Source organism: Poecilia reticulata, linkage group LG16, assembly GCF_000633615.1.
Source record: "Poecilia reticulata strain Guanapo linkage group LG16, Guppy_female_1.0+MT, whole genome shotgun sequence".
Taxonomy (NCBI): domain Eukaryota; kingdom Metazoa; phylum Chordata; class Actinopteri; order Cyprinodontiformes; family Poeciliidae; genus Poecilia; species Poecilia reticulata.
Window position 1 is genome coordinate 11,564,586 of NC_024346.1, and position 21,706 is coordinate 11,586,291.

Here is a 21,706-nt window from a genome sequence, read left to right on the forward strand (position 1 = left end):
TGGATGCAGTGAATTTCCTCTCCCAGTGGAGAAATCTAATTGGCTCGTACCATCAGTAGTCACCCACACCATAAATGTGTGAAAGTGTGTGCATATGATTGTGCTATTTAATGAGGGGATTCTCTCTCTTGCTCTTTTTTTTTTTTTTTTGGTTGTTTGCTCGTTTGTTTTTTTCGTTCCAGGACTTGAAGAGTCAACACACATTTAAGATCCACACCTACTCCAGCCCCACGTTCTGCGATCATTGCGGATCGCTGCTGTACGGACTCATACACCAGGGCATGAAATGCACCAGTGAGTTTCACCGTCCAGTTTGACCCGCTGCACTCTGCCGATGTTCCTAATGAACTGCTGGGTTTAATATCGGTTTGCTTTGAAGAAAACGTAAAATTCACCTCTGCATCTTCAAAGGGAGGGAAAACGTGACAAAAATGACAGGAAGGTAGATTCTCACAGTGGGATAACTGAGTAAGAACATCAGTTTCGTTTTGCAAAAAGATTTTTTTCACAAAATGTTCAACATGATCTAATTAATTAAATGTATAACTGAGAAAGATCACTTTTTTTTTGTCTAAAATAATGTGCAGTCAGCTGCTTCACAGACATGAGTCGTGTAACTCACCAGCTGTGGTTTTGAAACGGTAAGAGAGCTCCATGGTGCCCAGAAATATTTTAAAATCTGTATGTTTTGTCACCAAGGGAGAAGTGTAGTAGTTCTCTTTAAGCCATCTGACCAGCAGTGTACAGCAACAAGTGGGGAAGGGGTTAATGTTTCTTTAGCATCTCAGTAAAAGGACTGCAGACCACAGGAATTATTAATTATGAAAAGTGAAATTGGAACTCACCCAACCCATATTTTACCCCGCAAAACCAAAAACAATTAATCACAAAATGGTGATTAATGAATAGTTTTGTCCCGTACAATTTGTCCAGATTAAATTAATTTTCTGATGATTTCTGACAAGCATTTGGACAAATATAGTGAGCTTTCAATTATTATAGTCTAGAAACCTAATTTGATTTACAAAGCAACATTTTTATTACAGAGGAAATGTATATTTATTTATTCTGTAAACATGTCACGAACTGATTGCTGCATTTTAAAGGTTACCCAAACAAATATGGGAAAAACTCAAAACTATTTCATCAGTATAAGGAGTTCAAAAATGTCTCTTTTTTGACATTTTTATATTGTTTCACACTTTCATGTCTTTTGCATTCTCACCTTTTGTTTGCGTTTTCTGCACGCTAAGGTTGCGACATGAATGTCCATCGGAGATGCGAGACCAGCGTTCCCAGTCTGTGTGGTCAGGATCACACAGAGAAAAGAGGGAGAATCCACCTGACCATCAGAGGAGACAAAGAGGACATCTACGTCACAGGTGAGAGGAGGTGTTGGGTTATTTCATCCGTACGATGAAGGATTTATTCCCTTTTTAATTGATTGGTTCTGTTGTGACCCTGCAGTTCGGGAGGCACGCAATCTGATGCCCATGGATCCGAACGGTTTGTCAGACCCGTATGTGAAACTAAAACTGATTCCGGACCCAAAAAGCCACAGCAAACAGAAGACGAAGACCATCCGCTCAACACTCAATCCCGTCTGGAATGAGAGCTTCACCTTGTGAGTCCCTGCGAAATTTAACCCAAGGTGGAAATCTGACAGTGCGAATAAAAATGCTGGAGGAGATGTGTAAATACGTATGACGTTTGTTTGAAGATATTATTCTGTCCTGTTTTTGCGTCCTGTAAGCAAGATAAAACTTAAAACTTCCCCACTTGAGTTTGCATTTTGGGTTTCCTCAGCTCAGTGCGAGGCAACCAGTGGGACAGGCGTCTGTCTGTGGAGGTGTGGGACTGGGACCGGACGTCCAGGAATGATTTCATGGGAGCGCTCTCATTCGGCGTCAGTGAGATCTTCAGACGTCCTATATGCGGTTGGTTCAAGCTGCTTGCACAGGACGAGGGGGAATACTACAACATCCCAGTACCAGATCCAGATCTGCAGGTAGGAGGACGTCTGTTGACCTCTGTGCACTATATTTGTTCACAGTGAGACATTTTGTTTTGTGAGCTTTTATGGGTGCATAATTGTTGAGACCTAATAAAAACATTTGCACCTGCTTACATTGTTTCTATGTCCTGAGTTGTCTTGATGATTTATTGTTATCATTTTTATCTTGAGAGCTAAACAATGCAGTATGTCACAAAATATTTACACCCCCATCAACTGTTGTAGAATTTATTAATCACAAACTTCAGTGTAGTTTCGTTCGGATTTTGTCTAATGAATTAATGATGATGATCTAAATCAATACTCTGTATATATAGTCACAAGTCTCATGGTGTATTTCTTGCCCAAACTTTCACATCTACAGACTCTGTTCACTAATTTGGTGACTTCTGTAGCCACTGGTTGTGCAGGATTTTATTTAAGGGTATCAGGCAAAAGGAGACTGGAAGCATTTGCTCTCTACACCTGTTTGGTTTGTTTTTGTAAATTTTCCATTTTCTTTTCAGTTACTCACCAATTTGCAACACTGAATCCCAACAGATTAAATTAAATCCACCTCCTTGTTACTTTTTGCATCCAGTAGGGTGCAGAATTGTTTGACTGAAAGTGGGTAGGGTGTTGTTGTTTTTTTTCATGACTACATCCACTAATTCATCTCTCTGCTTATGACCCTCCAGGAACCTCAGCCTGACGCTACAACGCCCTCTCTGCCTCAGGTGTTGGCCGCCCCGATGCCGGAGCCTTTTCCCGTGGTCTTGTCTCCGACCCCCATCCAGTCCTGCCTGCCCATACACTCTTCGGGTCCTGGCAAAGTCAGAGTGGGAATCCATGACTTCAATTTCCTCATGGTGCTGGGCAAAGGCAGCTTTGGCAAGGTAACCGCGGCAGATTCAGAGTCAAAATGTCATCCTCTCTCTGCACACCTCTGATCCAACGGTTGCAGGTGATGTCAAAGAGGGCCCTCGCACTGAAAACAAAAACATTTATTCCTGGCTTTAGCATTCCTGCTCCTGTCATGACCTTCAGCTGGCATTTCATTTAAAGCTCCTGCGAACAATAAAGCTGAACCAGTTTCAAAACAGATTTTTCATTTATACCCAGGCTTCGATCGTCTCTTCTTCTGCTAAATGAGTCACTGGACCATGAGTTTTTCTTCCAGCTGGTATATGCCACATAGGCAGCGCTCATGGAGGTATTCATTTCAAGGAATACTCTGCTTTCTACTCTCTTTAATTCCCCTGTAGATGAAGAATAATGAAGAAATTTTAGTTTTGAGTCCTTTCCCCTCCTCTGAAATCCCCCAGCGTTGTTTCATAACTATCAGAGAGTCCTCAGAGGACAGGAGAAATAGACTCAACTTACATAAGATGTGTGGGGGAAAAAAAAGGAAGAGGAGAGACAGGCCCCGGGGCTGCTGAGTGAGGAAAAGTGAGAATGAAACTGACAGAGATGGAAAGAAACAGAGGAGGATTACTGAGCTGCAGGAAGTAGCAAAATGACCAAAAGAAAATTGGATTACACCGGAAATGAGAAAAAAGTATGTGTTGCAGGGATTCGTATAAGTATGAAGGATGAGGAGTCCAGTTTTTTTTTTGTGAATTTGTGTAAAATCACGAGACAAAGCAGTAGACACACTCAGAGAGGGACCCGCAGTGTTTCTCACAGCGACTTCACACGCATAATCTTCTGCAAGAAGCTATTTTTTGCTGTTGCGTTGATTTATAAAATATGAAAAAGTATAATTTTCTCCACCATTCAATTTGAAATGAGATACTTTATCTCCGACGGCCAGAAACCCCTTACAGTGCAGCGCTGCAGAGTGGCAGCACAATTTTAAGCAGGGTTGTTGTCAGCATATTGCGCTGCTCCTGACCGTATCGCTTCACTAAAACCAGTATCGTGCGGTTCTCTCGATGTGGAAAATTATAGCATCATTAGCAGTCAGAGCTGCCCACAAGCAGCCAATTTCAAATCTCCTCTCAATGTATTTTTAATGTCTGATAATAACCAAAGAGCTGCTTTGCTTTTTTCACTTGTGACGTTAATGTTTCTGGAAATCTTCAGGCGCGGCTTCTCTTTGATTAAACCCTTCATTATGCCAGGCTGAGCATACTTCTGTCTTCACAAAGTGATGTACTTGTTCTTTACACATTTTAATGCATTTTCAGCAAGTTGAGGTTTGAGAGGCGTTTCATCTCAAAATTTAAGCAGAGAATATCAACCATTGTCATCGCCCCCCCCTTAAACTTTTTTCATAGGACTGAATACATTTTTGAGATTTTATGTAACGGACATTCACTTTTACTTCTCAATTGTGCTTTATTTTTTGTTTTTTGCATGAAAACCAAATAAACTACTGTGCAGCTGGAGATTACTGAGATAATATGCAAATACTGTATCTGTTGTGAAAGCCCCTATTAATGCCTCAGAAAGGGTTTGTTTCTGTTGACTTTCCTCTAAAGATTGGTTTGCGCTGGAAAAGTCAGCCTCTGCTGCGTTTTCTGCTAATCTCCCTGAAAGCCTTTTGAAAAGTGTTTTTTTTTTATCTTTCAGACCTCAAATTGACCTCGACAGTTTCTGTTAGCTTCCATTTTTTTTTATCACATTATGAAGCAGGGGAACTGCTCTATGAAAATACTATCTTCCTCCGTTTTATGGGACTCAATTATTTTAATTTTCACAGTCCCAGGCAGCTGGAATAAGGAGCCATGTTTTAGTTTTAGGAGTATTCATGACCTGGCCTGTCCTTGACTAATGGTGGCAATAGAAAAAGCCACAGTCAGAAAAGCATAGTCCTGATCATAGCCTCAAGGGGAGAAATGCCTCCAGTTTTGCTCCAGGTTAGGCTTATTTTCTGCACTAGTTTCAAAAGGCAAATAGCTCTAAATACAAGCAGGAACAGAAACATAAAACAGTCTTCCTTCTTTCTGCCCTTGGGGTCAGCAAACACTGAACCTTGAATAGGTGTTGGTTCAATTGATGCTCTTCTACTTAGCAAAATCTGCCGGAATAATAAACTGTTTTGTGTGCAACTACATTTTTGTAATTTCACGTAACAAATACATTTAGTTAGTACCTCTACATTTAGTTTCAGAATTAGAAAGACAGAAACACAGGTTTCCACACACAGCCTCAAAATGGTTTTGAAAGTTTCCCCTTCTGTGCCCACAAGGGTGAGATGGAAGAACCCAAATGAAGATGTAAAGGACACCACAGGCAGAGGAGTACCGAAAGGTATACAAGCAAAAGCTCCGAAGCAAAACAAAAAAACTAACAAACAAACTCAAAGCTCAAAACTCATTGCAAGACACTACAGAACCATCAACACAGGATCCAACAATGTAGTGAAGAAACCAGGCAGCCTAAACCCTGGAAGGGTTCAGAAACACAAATCAGGTGATCAGTATGAAGACCAAGAAGAAATCTGATGAGGAAAATTACAGGATTAGCTAAAAAAATCAATTTATTTCCCAAGAAAAATAAAACATGCAGTGCATTTATAAATAATAATAAAAAAACAACAACAAATATTGACATCTTTTTGCAGTAAAACTGTGGCACGCAGAGATAAAGTGCATGTGTTTTGTGGAATGCCTCTATTGTGACTGATCCTGAAGATCATTTCATTTTATAGATTTACATTTTTAGATTATTATTTTACTCCTTCATGCCATAATTTTGCCTCAAAAGCACACTGACAGAACTAGTTTCCTCCCAACTGGAGCACCTTGTCATCCATCACACAATGACCTAAAAACGTGTCACAGCCGGCAGCAAAGTGCTACGAGACATGTTTAGTTCTAATTATGGTGGTGAATGATTGGATTGAGAATCACCTTTTGTCTTACAATAATGACAAACAAAAAAAAACAAGTGGTACAGATGAATGTGTCCTGGCTCTGGAAAGGTGAATCTTAAATCAGAAACCGTTTCAGGTAAAACTCATGAACCTTTGCACAATTTAAATCGTCACACTCCAGCTTTTGTACTTTTCTTGGGAGATATGTTGCTTCACCTGACGTGGTTTCTTTTCACTCATTGGTCCTGTTCAGGTGCTGCTGGCAGAAGAGCGAGGCAGCGATCATCTGTTTGCAGTGAAAGTCCTTAAAAAGGACGTTCTCTTCCAGGACGAGGACACGGAGAGCGCTCTGGTGGAGAGGAGGGTTCTGGCGCTCCCCTCGCGTCCCCACTTCCTTACATCGCTCTACTGCGCCTTCCAGACCGAGGTGTGTGTGTGAAACATATTAGCGTTATTAAATTGTCCATGAACAGGCTTGATATTTAGGCTCTAAGGAGTTGTTCCATTGCAGGCTGGCTGCTTTTGCTTTTAAAATATGAAAAAATGATCTTGTTCTCTTTAGTGAAGTCATTGTTCTTGAAGCTTTGGTTTTAGCTGAGTGCCTTTTATTTTAGAGAATACAACACTTTGCAAAACTACGCCTACCAAAGTTTCACACTTTGTTATATTACAATAACGAGCTTCATTATATTTTATTGGGTATTTATGTGAATTAGGTAATTCAATTAGTTGCTCTTATTGATGCTCTTTGTTTTCTTACACCTAGAACAAATACACAGATATTAACGATGTTCATTAAAGGATTTCATGTGACTGCTGGTATCACTGGATTTAGTTTATGGGACTCGGAGTGAAGGTGGCTTAATAGGAACGCACGTCAATACATTTAATAATTTTATTAATATTAACGTTTGAAAACCAACTTTTTCCTACCGTACCACAGTTATCCACTACTTGTTGTCGGTCTACCACATGTTATCTCGAAGAAATACTTTGTCTATGTTAATAAAGTGACTGTGTGGAAAAAAATTCAAAGTGTATGACTACGTCTGCAAGGCTCTGTATTCACAGTGTGTGTGTGTGTGTGTGTGTGTTTGTTTCTGCAGGATCGTCTGTATTATGTTATGGAATATGTCAATGGTGGAGATCTGATGTTTCACATTCAGCAAGTCGGGAAGTTCAAAGAGCCCCATGCAGCGTATGCAGTCCGATAAAGTCTAGCTTTGATCTCCGCCGTCATCCACACAAGTCTCATTGCCTTTCTGTCTTTTATTTCGGTGTTCACTTACCTCCTCAGTCATCTCTTAGCTTTGTTCATTATACCTGGTGACTCATACAAAAGGCTATCAACTCAAGTCGCAGCCCTCTCCCATTTCCTCTAACGTTCTCCTCACTCTAATCTATTCTTCTCATCAGTTTCCCTCCCTCTGGCTATTCATCCAATCTATAATCTTTGATCAATCATCTAAAGCTAATTCTTACCCAGTTCCCTATTTCTTTCTTTTTTCTTTTTTTTTTTTTTCCAATTAGATTTCTTTCATGTCTGTTTGGTTACTCTCCACTTTCATCACCCTCTCAACCTCCCACATGTTGCCCAAAAAACCTCGGGTCAATTTTTCTGAAAAAGTAGCCAGAGAGCTTTCTTCTTACCGTCTCCTCTCTCCCTCTAGGTTTTATGCAGCAGAGATCGCAGTCGGCCTCTTCTTCCTCCACAGCAAAGGCATCATCTACAGGTAAAGACGTGGCCCGGCTGTCACGGCACAACACAACAGAGCCGATGCAGATTTATCACGCCTTTTTTGTGTCCAATGACCGATGAAGACGCTCTCCATCAAGATGATTTATGGCTGTGTGAACTTATCTCCCTCTTTTCTCAGAGATCTAAAGCTGGATAATGTGCTGCTTGACAGCGAGGGCCACATAAAGATCGCCGACTTCGGGATGTGCAGGGAGGGCATGTACGGGGGCGACACCACTCGCACGTTCTGTGGCACTCCCGACTACATCGCCCCTGAGGTGCTCTGACTCCCCTGTGCTCGCTGTGGTGTCAGATTCACTGTTTCACCCCTTTGCGCATGCATGACCTGCTTCACTTCACTGTTAGACACCCACAGCAGCTCCTCATTGTCTGATCTGTCCTCTCTGACCTTGTCAGCATTTTTAAATAATTAACCTCACACTATTCAATTAGTGCACTAACACTGTTGAACAGAACATGCTACTGCCGCTCAAAAGCCTCGTTATTCCAGCTTCACCTCAATACTTTGTAACTCTCAAATCTTCATTTAAGAGTTGGTTAGATTATTGTGGCGTGATTGTTGGCCTTGATTTTTCCACACTTAAAATGACGCCACGGCTAACAGTTTGTTTCTGTCTTTAAAATGTTTCTATTCATATTCAAATGAAGTCTTGGTTGCTTCAGTTTGAGTGTTGCAAAAATAGGTTAACCCACAGATTCCATCAGTATCTTAAGTCAACAGGTGCTGCAACCAATAGTCTCCCCATTCACTATTCAGAGATTACTAGGGTCACTAGGGCAAATCTTCATTTATTAAATTAATAAAATATTACGCACAATCTGTTCTGCAGTTTTGCAAGAAAGCATTTGGGAATACAGCACAATCCAAAACGTGGGATCAGATCAGTGAAAGAGCACAAACTACAAGAGATCACTTTCTTAATCTATTGTAGTGATATAGAAAGAAAATCCACTTTCAAGACAGAAGATTTTTTTAGCCTTATGAAAAAAGATAGAACTTTTATCCGTTTCACCTGATTCTTTAGGGTTGAAAGAATCCCCCTGTGTTGTCAGCAGTTTCCAAAACATCTTGGAATTGTCTCACCTTAAAAAACGTCACTGTGTAGATTTAACATCCTTTCACAGTCTTACAGAGACCGGTTGTAAAGTGAGTGGCTGCGTTTTTTAACAGTCAGCCCAACATATGACCCGGGTAGAAGTGATGACGAGCAGCAAGGGAGGAGATTTCTTCCTAAATGGAGGGCAAAGCTTTTGCCAGAGGGAGGAGGTGTCACCCTAAATACGGGGACAACTTATCAGAGAAACTTGCCCGTTTATCATGTAATAAAAAATAAATAAATGTGTCAAATAAAACATAAACTACAGGAAATTACTTGCAGATTAAAGCTGCCGCCACACTGTTTCTTACCATGCCACATATGTTGACATTTTAAAGTTTTTTTTCCATTTGTCCAAATAGAAAACGAGCAGCGCAGCATGTGCATTGCACACATTTAAGCATGAAAAAGTTTGCATGTCAATACTTTTTCAAGTAGATGTGGCCTGGCGGTAATGTACCTTTTGTCTCTAGCCTCTAAACTGTGAAAGTCGGCGTAGAACTATTTTGCAGCTGGATTTGAGAGTCCAGTGTTTCCTTTCACTAGGAGAAAGGAAAAAATGGAGAAAAAAATCATGATTTTTACAAAATCCTAGAAAACTTGGCAATTTTTCGTCAACAATATTCTTGTGATCCAGTTGAAAACTATTTGCTTTATTTTTTTTTTACCATTTTGTATTTGTGATGAACTCTGAATGAGGGTTACAAATAAAGAAAAAAATTATTACATATGGTTTTACGCATATAAAACTGCTAAGTACTGCGCTGTTTTGAAACTGAGTCTTAATTTTAAAGAGATCAATTACTAAACCGCCTGCAGCTCAAGAACGCCAGTGAAGACCAAAATATTTGGAATAATGAAGACGTACAGCAAATTTTGCACAATAGTGTATTTTTATATTGGAAAATAAAATGTTAAAATGTGTGTGTGTGCTCATACCTGTTTGGACTTGTTGTTGAGAGAGAGAGAGAAACCGACAGAGGGAGGACCTGACTGTTCTGCTTGTCTTTGATATGGTAAACCTCGCTGTGGAACCACTACGTATCGACTCTCTTATGTAAACACCTATTGATTCTCTTGCTTCTGCCATTTTGGAATGGATACAATATAATTCCCCGGGGGGCTGGGAATTGTTCACCCGTGCCCCTCTTCCACAGACAAGAGGAGCTCTCACACACTCACACTCATGGGGGGGTGGGAGGGGGGAGGGGGGGATGCATAATCAGTCAAACGCGGACGCAAAAATCCAAAGTTTCGTCCCATTCATACACTTCCTCTCCGTGCTGCTTTTCATTTCCCTGCGCTGATTTTTTTTTCTTTTCAGTGTCTGACAGCTCTCCTCCTCTGGCTATTCCTACTGCGATAATTTTGTTTACCTTCGCTTCGTGTTTACTTCTTTGTCTTCTTATCTCCACACTGCTTCTCTTCTAATTGATCTCCACTCATGTTCCTTTCAGATTGTGGCATATCAGCCGTACAATAAAGCAGTAGACTGGTGGTCTTATGGAGTATTAATGTATGAAATGCTTGCGGGACAGGTAACTCTCACAATAACTCTTAACTGCACTGCAATAATATAAAAGCCTGCAGTGCTTTGTAATCACTTCAAACGCAGGAACCGGCACTGATCTGTGGTGAAACTCTTTCTTTTCTGTTTTTTTTTTTTTTAAACCCTTTTTCCTTCAAGCCGCCGTTTGATGGCATCGATGAAGAGGAGCTGTTTCAGTCCATAATGGAGCAGAGTGTCTCCTACCCCAAAAATCTCTCTCGGGAAGCTGTGGCTATCTGCAAAGGGGTGAGTTCATTTCCCCTCCTGTTCTACTTGCAGCCTTCAGACATTGAGGGCAAGATTTATATTAGAAGATTTATATTATATTTGATAAATGTGCATTAGGACATTTTTATTAATCCTGCACATTATTTGAAAGTTCGTTTTTTTTATATTTATTAGAGTCAGGCAGGCTGCACTCTGCGAAATTTTATGCAGCCGTCAGAAGTTTTATCTTCTCTGAGGAATAATAATATGAGAAGGAAAAACGGCGGGCCTGGACTGAAATTAACAAAACTCAACTAGCTCTGAATACAAATCACTTTAATTACAGGTCCTGGCAGAACTACGCAGCAGTATTTATTCTACTTTAACTTTTTTTTTTTTTTACATTTTGTCGCATTGCAAATATAATCTTCAATATGCTTGACTGGGATTTTCTATTTTTCTTTGTAGTAGACCATCAAAAAGTACAGCATAATTGGGAACTGAAAGGAAAATGACAATAACCTTAACATGTAACAATCTGAACGATGTAGAGTTTGTTTGCATTAGTTTAATTTTATGGGTTGTCTTATGTTGGAGGCGTTTCAATCTGCATTGTCAGAGTAAGACTGTTTTTGATCTATCAAAGTTGCTTTGTTGCAGTAACAGATTTCTGTCTGCTGTCCTTGGCCCAGGAGTGATTTCTCCTGAATATTTTAATAATCCAGCTTCACTTCTAGGTTCTGGTTCTGGCAGTAAAACGTTGCCTTCAGTGACTGTCATTGAGATCTGTGTACATGTGTCTCTCAGGATGTCCTGTAGTTTTTCTCTGAGCGCTGACACAGCTGCTAACACGTCCTCAAAATACCTTGGAGGAGAGAAATTGACGCTGGATGAGTGTGTAGACTCACCGAGTGCCGACAGCGATGGGGACTTCTGCAGAAAACGGCTATATTCTCCTGTGTTTGAGAGTTGCTCCAGCTCGGCGTCTTTCCTCTTAAGTTCAGCGACCTTCTGCTCCGGCTTGTCCTGAAGTTCTTTCCCTCCCTCAGCTCACTTCGGTTTCCTGTTGGGATCTGATCTAATGCTCCACATTTTCTGGATGATGTGGATCCCCAGGACGGTGAAAACCTCTCCGATGACACAGATCCTTTCGAAGCAGTTTCACTTTTTCCTCTTGGTCCTGGATGTTCTACTGAATTTGTTAACACTATGATCTACTTTCATTTCTTCATCCTTTCTGGAGTTAGCAGAAGCTGCAGCAGGTTTGTGCTTTTTTTTTTTTTTTTTTTTTTAAAGGAAAAGATTTGTTGTGAAGTTAGAGGTGATTCTAACAGTTTGACACAACAAACAGGATTTGGTGGCTTTCATCTTCTTCCCAGTCCACATCTTCAGGTTCAGCATGGAGTTCAGACCTCTTCGGACTTTAACTAGGTCTGCTGATGTTATATCTTTCCCCTGGACAGACTTTTGCAATCGTCCTCCTCCCGAGTGTGTATCTGGCGACAGTGGAAAGAAATGGCTTCCTTTTAACAGCGAAAAATCCTTCCACGAGAACAAGGCTTAGTGGGGATTGTCCTCTGCATCCTTAGTTGAGAGATTCCCTCTTATCAAACCACAGACCGAAAAAAAAGATTTACATTTAACTAAACTGAACAGAACTTAGTGCTGAAAACACAATATGTTTAGTTACAAGTTCAATTCCAGGAAAGTTTGCCGTGTTCTGAAACTTTTGTCTTTTGTCTTTCTTCAGCTCCTGACGAAGCACCCTGCCAAGCGTCTGGGTGGAGGAGAGGAAGCCGAAAGGGAGATCAAGGAGCATCCGTTCTTCCGTTGGATAGACTGGGACCGTCTGGAGCGACTGGAGATACCGCCACCGTTCAAACCCAGAACTGTCAGTGGACATTTCTATTTGCTTTCTGTGTGTTTATTTTATCGCCTCTTCTTCCAAACTTTCCCTCTCCTTCTACCTCGTTTTTCTCCCCACCTCCTCACTCTCTGACTCTACTTTCTGTCGCTCCTTCCCGTCAACTCTTTCACCACCTGAGCGGATTCCCCGGCTCACACACAGAAAGTTCAGGAATAACAGACAGGACCTCTGAACCCAGGGCTGCGTTTTACTCCTCCATATGCAAATGCATGTCATCATTAGCTCGCCGCATGCTAGTCTGCTGCCACATCGCCCAACGGTGAGGCGTGGCAGGAGGAAGATGACTGTGCTCAGGGGTTAGAGGCCAGGCCCATTAGCCAAATGAGATTCATTTCATCCACCAGAATGGCTGTCATGTGGGGTTAAGGAGGTGGGGAAGATATGTGGCCGGCTTTCATCCTAAGACGGCAAGAAATGAAGGCTGTGGGTGGGCAGGAGAGACATGTTGGCAGACTCTTTCAATATTTCTTTAGAGGGAGTCGGGGCTTTTTTAAGTAATTAACCGTGGCGTTTTTGTGAGGCCGGAGTGACTGATTTCGTGCTTTACCTGCCTTTCCTCATCAGGGCGGGAGAAAAGGCGAGAACTTCGACAAGTTCTTCACAGCGGCCCCGTCCGTTCTCACCCCATCGGATCCAGATGTGCTTGCAGCCATCAACCAGGAGGATTTCCAGGGATTCTCCTTCTTCAACCCAGACTTTGCTCCGTTGCCTCTCACAGCTATTTGAAAACTGTCCCCTCCAATTCTCCCTGTTGTGTATCAGAAAGTAGTTTTATAGCTGAGAGCCAGAGTATGAAAATTAGCAGCAAATATTTCACCTCTTGTGACAAACTTCTGACGTTTACATTAAAATGCCAAGACAAGTCGGTATTCCCCCACTGACATGTGTGTGTCCTCTTACTGCATGTGTATTGACCATGGCTTGCCACTCTACACTTCTTTTCTTTTGTAAGATCTGTCCTAACCTGCTGTAAGACTGTTGTGGCGTCAGACAGACAAATGAATCTCTTTGCATGCGGATAGTTTTTATAGAGCTAGAAGGAAGATAAATGTCCCCAGTTTTCTGAACAGGCAATTTACCTTTAACATCTTTATTCATACTGCTATTCAGAAAATAATATGCAAAAGAAATCTTCTTTTCGTGATCTTGTTTTCATAAATTACATTTCCTTGAAGGTCTATTTAGCTCAAATACATTCCCATCATAATTATGGCCTCCACAGCACCTAAATGTGCATTTTGAAATCTAGATCTAAACTGATAGACTGGAAATCTAAAACTGACTCATAGACTATGAAGCTGTCTAAATGGCTAGACGTGTTTCTCTTTCCCAATTTGATTACATAATCATAAAAAAAGACTCACTGAGGCTCTTTTAACCGGCCTCAACTTCTCAGTTTAATGTCGTGACCTCAGCCGATTCATGGAGGTGCATAAATGACGCAGTGTGACAGTGACTGTAGGCAACACTGCTGCCCTCAAACTGCTGGACTTTCAGTTGCATTACTTTCAATTAAACACCATGTTTGCATTAAAGCTGGTCCTTGCAAAAGCATTAATACTCTATGAACCTTTTATTTTCACATTTTTATATGTTACAACCACAAACTTTATTTGATTTTATTTGGATGTAAGAGAGACCAACACCAGTGGTGTTAAGAATTGGGAAGAAAATGCTGCACGGTTTTGAAAACGGTTTGGTACGTATTCACCTCTCTCCTGTCGATGCTTTGCAGAGCCTCATTTTGATGCGATTACAGTACATGTCTCTGCCAGCTTTGCACATCTAGAGACAGAAATGTTGAACTCTTCTTCTTTCCAAACAACTCGAGCACAATTGTATTGGATGTGAAAACAATTTTCGAAGGTTTTTCATGAATCTGGACTGTGACGGTACCATTCCAACACATGCTGATCTAAACTAATGTAGCTCTTGTTGTTCAGGAACATTGTCACACTTCTTTTGTGACCTGTGACAGATTTACCTCCAGAGCTCTCATGTATTATTATTCTTGTTAACTCTGGTCAGCTCCTGCAGACAAAAAGCATCCCCACACCATGATGCGGCCACCACCTTGTTTCTCTGTGGGAATGATGACTTTAGGTTTATGTGGAGTGATGGTTTTCCACATCCATATGGTGGCCTCAATCGCTCCTTTCTGGCCTGAGGCAAAGCTTAGACAGAACTTGTCATGACTTTTTTTTTTTTTTTTTTACATTGTCTTTCTTCTTGCCACTCTTCCATAAAGATCACGTTTGCAGAGTGCAAGACAATGTTTGCAGCTTCTAATTCTTTATTTAGAGGCATCAGAATGACGGGGCAGGATGGGTAAAACATACACGCGCCTCAGTTTTTGATTTCTGTTTACAAAGACAATCTAAAATCCCTTTTTCTTCCACTTTACAATTATGCTACACTTTGTGTTGGTCAATCAAATAAAATACAACAAAGTCGTTGTGTGTAATGGGACAACTTGTGGAAAGGTTTAAGGAATTTATTTTTGCGCAGCACCTTAATTAGGACCTCTGATTGTTTTACTGCACATTGAGAAAACATTATCCTTCACGTTGTCTTACCCAAACAAGCTTGTTGGCTTGTTAAAGTACAGAAACTTGTGTTTTTATCTGTGTACACTGGGAAGCTTTTTGCTGTGCAACCACATACAGCGCACAGCATCGATTGGGAGTAATTAGAAGGGAGGCTCAATGGGACTGTTCAATACGTGGAAAAAAAAAACAATACAAGCAGGCAGTGCGTTTACTTAAACCTGCCTGATCGGAGCAGGTGGCCGCAACGTCTCCAGTGCAGTCCCACAAATGAGTTTTATTTCTTTAATAGAACTTATGGGTTCATAATCTCTCTCTGAGTGTTTCGATACAGTAGAGACAAGAGAAATGCGTAATAATCAGCAATCTATTATGGCTAGTCTGTGTGTTTGTCTGTTGAGTTGACTTCTTTTGTTTTCGTGTGCTGGAGAAATAACTTCAAAATAAACCAACTGAGAAAGTCACAGTGACGTGTCTCATTCTGTCGTCGTGTGAAGTTGCGGAGGAATGCCTCCCGCTTCGTGTTCTCCACACGCCTCTCTGTCACTCCCTCTCGTTCACACATACTCGCACACGCAAAACACAACGAAACAAACAGAAAAGGCCAATTTCCAGCATGTTAACGTTCTCAGTCACACACACACACACACGCGCATGCTGGGAGAGAAGATGCTGACCGCTCTGTTTGCTGTGGGACTGGAGTTGTCGAAGCAGCAAACCCTCCCGCCATCTCCTCCCCTCCCCTGCGTCTCACTTTCCCTCCCTTCTCCTCTGGGGCAGCCTCTCACTCTCTCCTCCTCCTCCCCCGCAGCTGCTCCGCCCACTCCCCCCCGTCTCTTAAGCCCCTCCAGCACCAAGCAGAGACTAATATCCCTGTAGAGATCCAAAGTTATAACAAGTTGACCTTCACATTAAAATCTCATCAACTTCCCATCTCCCTCCGCACTTCCCCCTCTTTTTCTCTGCGCGTCCTTCATGGCTCTTTTGTACTTTTCTGACGGTTTGACACATCTACTCCTTTGCTGCACGTTTTTAAATTATGCTCTGTTTGCTCTACAGTCAGAATTTATTGGTGTAAGCATCTTTTTTTTACACACCCTGTTGTTGACTGTTGATGGAAGGTTTTTCCTATCTTAAAATCTATAGTTTTCTATAAAATATTCTGCTGTCAGATCTCTGCTATTTTGAAGACATAAGAATCTGGAACCATTTTACTTGTTTTTTATGCTATTTTGAAAAAAACATGTTTTATAAGTAATTTGAACATGGCTTTTTAGCTTATAAAGGTGCTGAAAAAGTATGCGTTCCATTTGAACCTATTTATGTTTTGGTCACATAGCAGCCACTATTGTACAGGAAGTTTTGTTCTGTTTTGTGTGGTGGACCAAAACAAGATAGTTTATATTTGCAAAGTGGAGAAAAAAAAAACATAACATCTTGTTTTTCTAAAACTCTGAAACATTTAATGTAAATTCATAGTCAGTCATTTACACCTACTGTGGCTGTAAGACTTCCAGGCATGTCTGCACCAACTTTTACATCTACACACACATGCGTGCGCACACACACACACACACACACACCCACACACACACACACACACACACACACACACACATATTTTTCTCATTCTTATTGGAAAATGACTCAGGCCAAGTTAGAATAGACGGAGAGCGCCAGAGAACATTTTCAAGTCATGTCACATACTCTTAATTGGATTAGGACCAAAGGAAAACTAACAGATAAATATGCTTTGATCGAAGCCAAAACGCTGCAGTGCTCTGCTGGCTTTAAATTACACACACAGGTAAGGTCTGTTTAATAGGTGACTTCTGAAGGGGTTTGGTTATTTTGGGCCATCCGATAAAAGTGGCCTCAATACAAATGTGAGCCACACATTTTTCAGACTGTTATTTGTAAAATGTATTTGTAATCAAATGAAATTTTCTTTGCATTTCACAATTATTGACTACTTTCTGACCCCCCCTCCAAAGTGTAAGGTTGTGAGGATAAAAGGTTTGAAAAAGCCAATAAAATTCATGTTTTTCTCCGTCAGGTAATGTCCCTCCAGTCTTGTCGCTGTTTATTTCATCTGGAAGCAGAAATTTAACAACTAGCTCACAGTACATAACATTTTAGATGCAAACTTGTCTGTATAGTTTGCTCTTAACCATCTCCGTGAAACCAAACCCTGACCTCTTACTGGAGGGACACGCATTCATGCCCCATCACTGTCAGTCGCAGTGAAATGATATTGTCCCTCTTCTTCAGCGCTGCCTCCTCCTTCCTTTGTTTCTATCTGTCCTTAATCTCTCCTCCTCTTCCTCTTCCTTTCTTACTGTCTAAGTCTCTCTCTCTCTCTCTCATGCCCTCAGGTCAGAGTGTGCTGTAGACTATTGATATCGTTGCTAAATATATAGGATTTCTCCACCAGTCGGGTTATAAATAGAATAAAAGGACACGGCTCACAGGGGACGAAGGAGGAGGAGGGGGGCAGAAAGAGTGAAGGACGTTGGTCCTATAGAGTCACGAATTCATCAGCATCCACAGTGTGCAGCTGAATAAAAGGGACTCTCATAACTGGAAATAAAAATGAATATTCAGACCATGACCTTTGTTTGCTGCTTGTATTTGTTGATTAAACCTTTGACGTTGTTTGACTCACACTCAGCGATCTGTTTTTTAATATTTATTACCACTTTTCAAGTAAGGGTCATTTTTATGTTTTGCATAATCCTGATTAATCCAGGAAATGCATCACAGGGAGCAGAGCATCTCCTTTAGCAGAGGCATCCCACCCAAGCAGTACAGTCAGTAAATGTATACACTAATTAAACATTATTATAGTAATGTTACATGTAAATAAACTCACACTTTCAATAAATATAAGGCCTTTAATTTATAAGATATTAAAAAGGAAAACAAAGTCCTGAACAATTACATAATGAGACACTTGTGCAAAAGTTTCACCAACAGAGAAACAGAAATGCATTACATTTATAAGGAATAATGTTCCTTATAAATTTTATTGCCCTCATTAGAAATATTAACAGTTTATCCTGAAAGTTGTTTTGTTAGTATTTGAAAATATGAGTGAGTTTGACAGGGGGAAACATCTGATGGTTATAGACGACTGGGTCAGTCAGAGCATCAGAACTGCATCTCTTGTGGGTTATTTTTAGCCTGCGCTGGTCAGTAGACAGACGGGGTCATGGGTGACCAAGGCTCATTGATGGACGTAGAAACAGAAGCAACTGCAGCTCAAAATTTGGAATAAATGAATTCTGGGCGTCCGAATAGACACAAAGCCAAAGACGCAACAGCTTTACGGGAAGGGCAGCGATGCTGATGATGCTCATTAATAAATATGACGCCACGCAGCAAAAAAGTGCAGGAATGTTTCTGTTATTGCATATTCACCCTGGGTTTCCTCAGGGTGATCCAGCTTCATACATGCTTGCAAAACCTAAACTACCTCAAGATGTGAATGTGTGTGTGCAGAGTTGTTTGTCCAAAGCGATGCAGACTGTGTGTCCTGTTGCATACAGGCACCAACTCCTCACTGTAAAGCTTATGAAGAAGTGAAGAGCATCTTCCTGGCTCAAGGAAGATGAAAAAAAAAGTGTTGCAGACGTATGAAGGACGGCTTCTACCCTGAACTACAATCTGGAGGCTCTGAAGTAAAGAGTTTTACCACAGAATCGGCTGCCATCCTTCTCCTTCTCAGTAATTGCAAAAATAAATAAATTTGAGTGTGAAAATGTGCATTTCCAGTTGTCGGCCCTGTGTGTCTCTGTGTTGCTTTCTGAAGCAGCCTGTCCTGGGCAGACCCTACTGACCACTGGAGAGAGCTTTGTCCTTGCTGCAGTCAGTTTTTATTTTTTTAATAAGTCACAGTTGTAATATGTATCCACATGTTTATGCCGTTTTTTAAAAAGATTTATTTATATTTTCATAGTCGTGAGGGTTTTTTTGAGAGCTTTTTAAATATCCTATATTTATGTAATATATTCTTTTTTTTATATACTGACACTTTCATGATGGCTTCTGGTCTGTCCAACAAATCTACTTATGAGTATTAATAAACTCGCCTTGATCACAGAACCTTGATTGGCCCCCAAACCCTGCAAGCACTAACCGGCTGTTACTTGGCTTAACAGTTTTTAGTAATTTTCCATTTTTGGTGAAAAAACTCCAACCCAGTGCTCTGGATTAAACCTGGATCGGTCTACGATTGGCAAAGGACTGAGTTAGTGGATAATACTAAAAGAAATGGAGAAAAAGGGATTTCTTTTGAACGAACTTTTTTTTTTTTATATATATATTTGCAGTGTACATTTGCGCACGTCGCACAAAACATTAAAACCAGCAATAAAATTGATCCGGATGTGGTTCAGTTGAGAAATAATAAAACCAATACCCAAAGTCCACACATCTCTCTCTCTCTCTCTCTCTCTCTCTCTCTCTCTCTCTCTCTCTCTCTCTCTCTCTCTCTCTCTCTCTCTCTCTCTCTCTCTCTCTCTCTCTCTCTCTCTCTCTCTCTCTCTCTCTTTCTCTCCCCAGCACTTCTCCCTCCTGCCCCCGCTACAGCATTTCTCTGTGTTTGTAGCCAAAGTAGCTCAGTAAACGATCCACCGCAGTGCCTGGGACAGACTGCGAGGAAGAGGGAGAGAAAATACATTTCGAGGATGGGAAGGGGAACTTAAGGGTAAACACCTAGAAGGAGGAAAAGAGGAGAGGAAGAAAGAGCGGAGGAGAAGAAGGGACAAAAAAACCCCAGCCACAGCCTCCCCTGGTGTGGGGTTTCTTGGCTTCCTGACGTGTGCGCACGACTCTTCGTGGCACTGTGAGTATTCTTCCTTCTGGGTTCCTGTGTTTTGTTGGCAGTAATTACAATGGTGACTGAGTCATTTGAATTGTAGGCGCGCGCGCGCGCGTGTGTGTGGCAGCTGTGGAAAAGAGCAGGAATCATGACGCGTCGTGTTAATAAAGACAGACAGCAGCTCGTTCCGGAGCGCACTGGGGAATGGTTTTGTTCCGACAGCCAAGTCATCCCCACACACAACTCCGCTGCAGTTTCACGTCGTTCACATGTTCCTCACTCTGTGTTTATCAGCCCCCCCCCACCCCCAGAAACTCCGTGCGCAGTCTCTGGCTCGGGTCCTGGTTGTGCACACATGTATTCAGCAGAGAGATGACAGTGTTGGATGTTCAGCTCTGCTCTCTCTCTGTTGGCGCTGCTGCACAGAGAAACCGTTTGCAGAGACCAAAGCCTCCCGTTCAGTCAGGATCTCTGCGTTCAGTTGTCGGGAAGTCGTAAGGTCTCCCGGTGAGTGATTCCGTAGATTTTTCTCTGAGCCCGATTTGTGAGCCGCCGCACACAGTGATAATTAGTTCAGCACATCTTCCTAGTTCCAGTGCGTGGACGCACTCCTGTCGTGCGCGCCCACGTTGGATACTCCTTCCAGTTTTTGGGCCAAGGACTTTTCTTTTGATACATTCTTTCACTTTTTCTCGGTTCCTGTTTCTTTTTTTGTTTGTTTGTTTGTTTGTTTGTTTTTTTGACTGCTGTGTTCTCTGAAGGTTTTCACATCTTCCTCTCTGTTTCTTGCATGAAATATTCCCCATAGGTCAGTCATATACTACCTGTGTTTTAAATCTATTTATTGTTTACAAATGAAGGTTTCATTAAACACAAAATGTTTAATCAGTGCGTATTAATTCTGTTCAGGTTAGCCCAGTCAAACCAATGTAAGCTAATCAGGTCTTACCGGTCTATTGACTCCATTCAGAGGGTCTCAGATCTACATTCACAATGTTTTCACAAATTGATTCCCTTTGCAAATAAACCCTGTTCCGTGTGGAATCCTCTCGTTCTGGCCTCACAAGTCCAATTCTCTCTGGTTCTGAACTAGTTCTGATCAAATCCAGCCCTCAGTTCTTAAAACACTGTAAAATCTCCCCTTATTTCTGAATAATAAGTCTCCAATCAAACGCCTAAGCTTCATTAATTGTTGCCAAGTGCAGAAATGTTTTCGTACAGTGTTTTCTTTGGCCACTAGAGAGGGACACTCATTCTTTTTTTTTTTGACTTGATCATTAACAGAAAAGTTGTTCAGATTGCAATTAACAGGAGACTTTAGTTTCTTACACTAGTTGCCCAAACATGTTTTGTCTTTTTTTACCCAGCCGTGTCCCTAGCACATTTATTTCCAAGTACTTTTCCCATATTGCTCACATCAAAAATCACAGCAGGAGCGAAGCATAAGCTCCATATCAGCTTCGAACTTCAGGATCATCCGCCATCCGACATTTACAGTAAAAACTGTGTGACCGTATAGTAAGCAGAAGTAAGCTTGTTCCCTGCCAGATTATGTTTTCGCTTGCCCACTCCAGGTCCTGCCACTTTGGGCAGAAAGCCATATCCCCCAAATCAAAACTCTTATCCCTCCCTGTTATCCATCACACCCTCTTTTTACTTGGCATCTCTTTGTCCTGTGAGTTATAAAGGCTGTGCCAATCTGTAGATTGAGATAGATTAGAGTGAATTAAACCTTTTGTCCCCCTGTGGCTCCTATCTAACCAGTTAAATTGGTTCATTGCTTTCCGGGAGAAAGAGGCCAAGAAGGCTGAGGTGTCAAAGCCTTAAAGTGGGATTTCTATCACACATCTCTGAAGGAAATTGTTTTCTTCTGCTGTTTATGGTGTCTCCATCAAGTATCAATGAGATATATACACTGCTCAAAAAAATAAAGGGAACACTTAAACAACACAATATAACTCCAAGTAAATCAAACTTCTGTGAAAT

At 41.3% G+C, this 21,706-nt stretch overlaps 2 protein-coding genes across 3 annotated transcripts in view; both read left to right on the forward strand.

Moving 5' to 3' along the window:
• prkcg (protein kinase C, gamma) overlaps nucleotides 1-16,314 on the forward strand; it is a 28,317-nt gene extending 12,003 nt beyond the window's left edge. For both annotated transcript variants that reach the window (XM_017309404.1, XM_008431537.2), the window contains 13 exons: nucleotides 183-294; nucleotides 1,254-1,382; nucleotides 1,468-1,624; nucleotides 1,807-2,008; nucleotides 2,692-2,889; nucleotides 6,067-6,240; nucleotides 6,920-7,011; nucleotides 7,484-7,546; nucleotides 7,691-7,829; nucleotides 10,127-10,207; nucleotides 10,357-10,464; nucleotides 12,176-12,316; nucleotides 12,917-16,314. In XM_017309404.1, coding sequence (XP_017164893.1) covers nucleotides 183-294; nucleotides 1,254-1,382; nucleotides 1,468-1,624; nucleotides 1,807-2,008; nucleotides 2,692-2,889; nucleotides 6,067-6,240; nucleotides 6,920-7,011; nucleotides 7,484-7,546; nucleotides 7,691-7,829; nucleotides 10,127-10,207; nucleotides 10,357-10,464; nucleotides 12,176-12,316; nucleotides 12,917-13,078 — 1,758 coding nt within the window. In that variant the 3' untranslated portion in view covers nucleotides 13,079-16,314. The remainder of the gene's footprint in view (nucleotides 1-182; nucleotides 295-1,253; nucleotides 1,383-1,467; nucleotides 1,625-1,806; nucleotides 2,009-2,691; nucleotides 2,890-6,066; nucleotides 6,241-6,919; nucleotides 7,012-7,483; nucleotides 7,547-7,690; nucleotides 7,830-10,126; nucleotides 10,208-10,356; nucleotides 10,465-12,175; nucleotides 12,317-12,916) is intronic.
• A 3,148-nt stretch (nucleotides 16,315-19,462) lies between these two features.
• The window catches only part of cacng7b (calcium channel, voltage-dependent, gamma subunit 7b), a 16,189-nt gene continuing 13,945 nt past the window's right edge, over nucleotides 19,463-21,706 (forward strand). The window contains exon 1 of the mRNA XM_008431536.2: nucleotides 19,463-19,744. The gene's annotated coding sequence lies outside the window, so the exon portion shown is untranslated. The remainder of the gene's footprint in view (nucleotides 19,745-21,706) is intronic.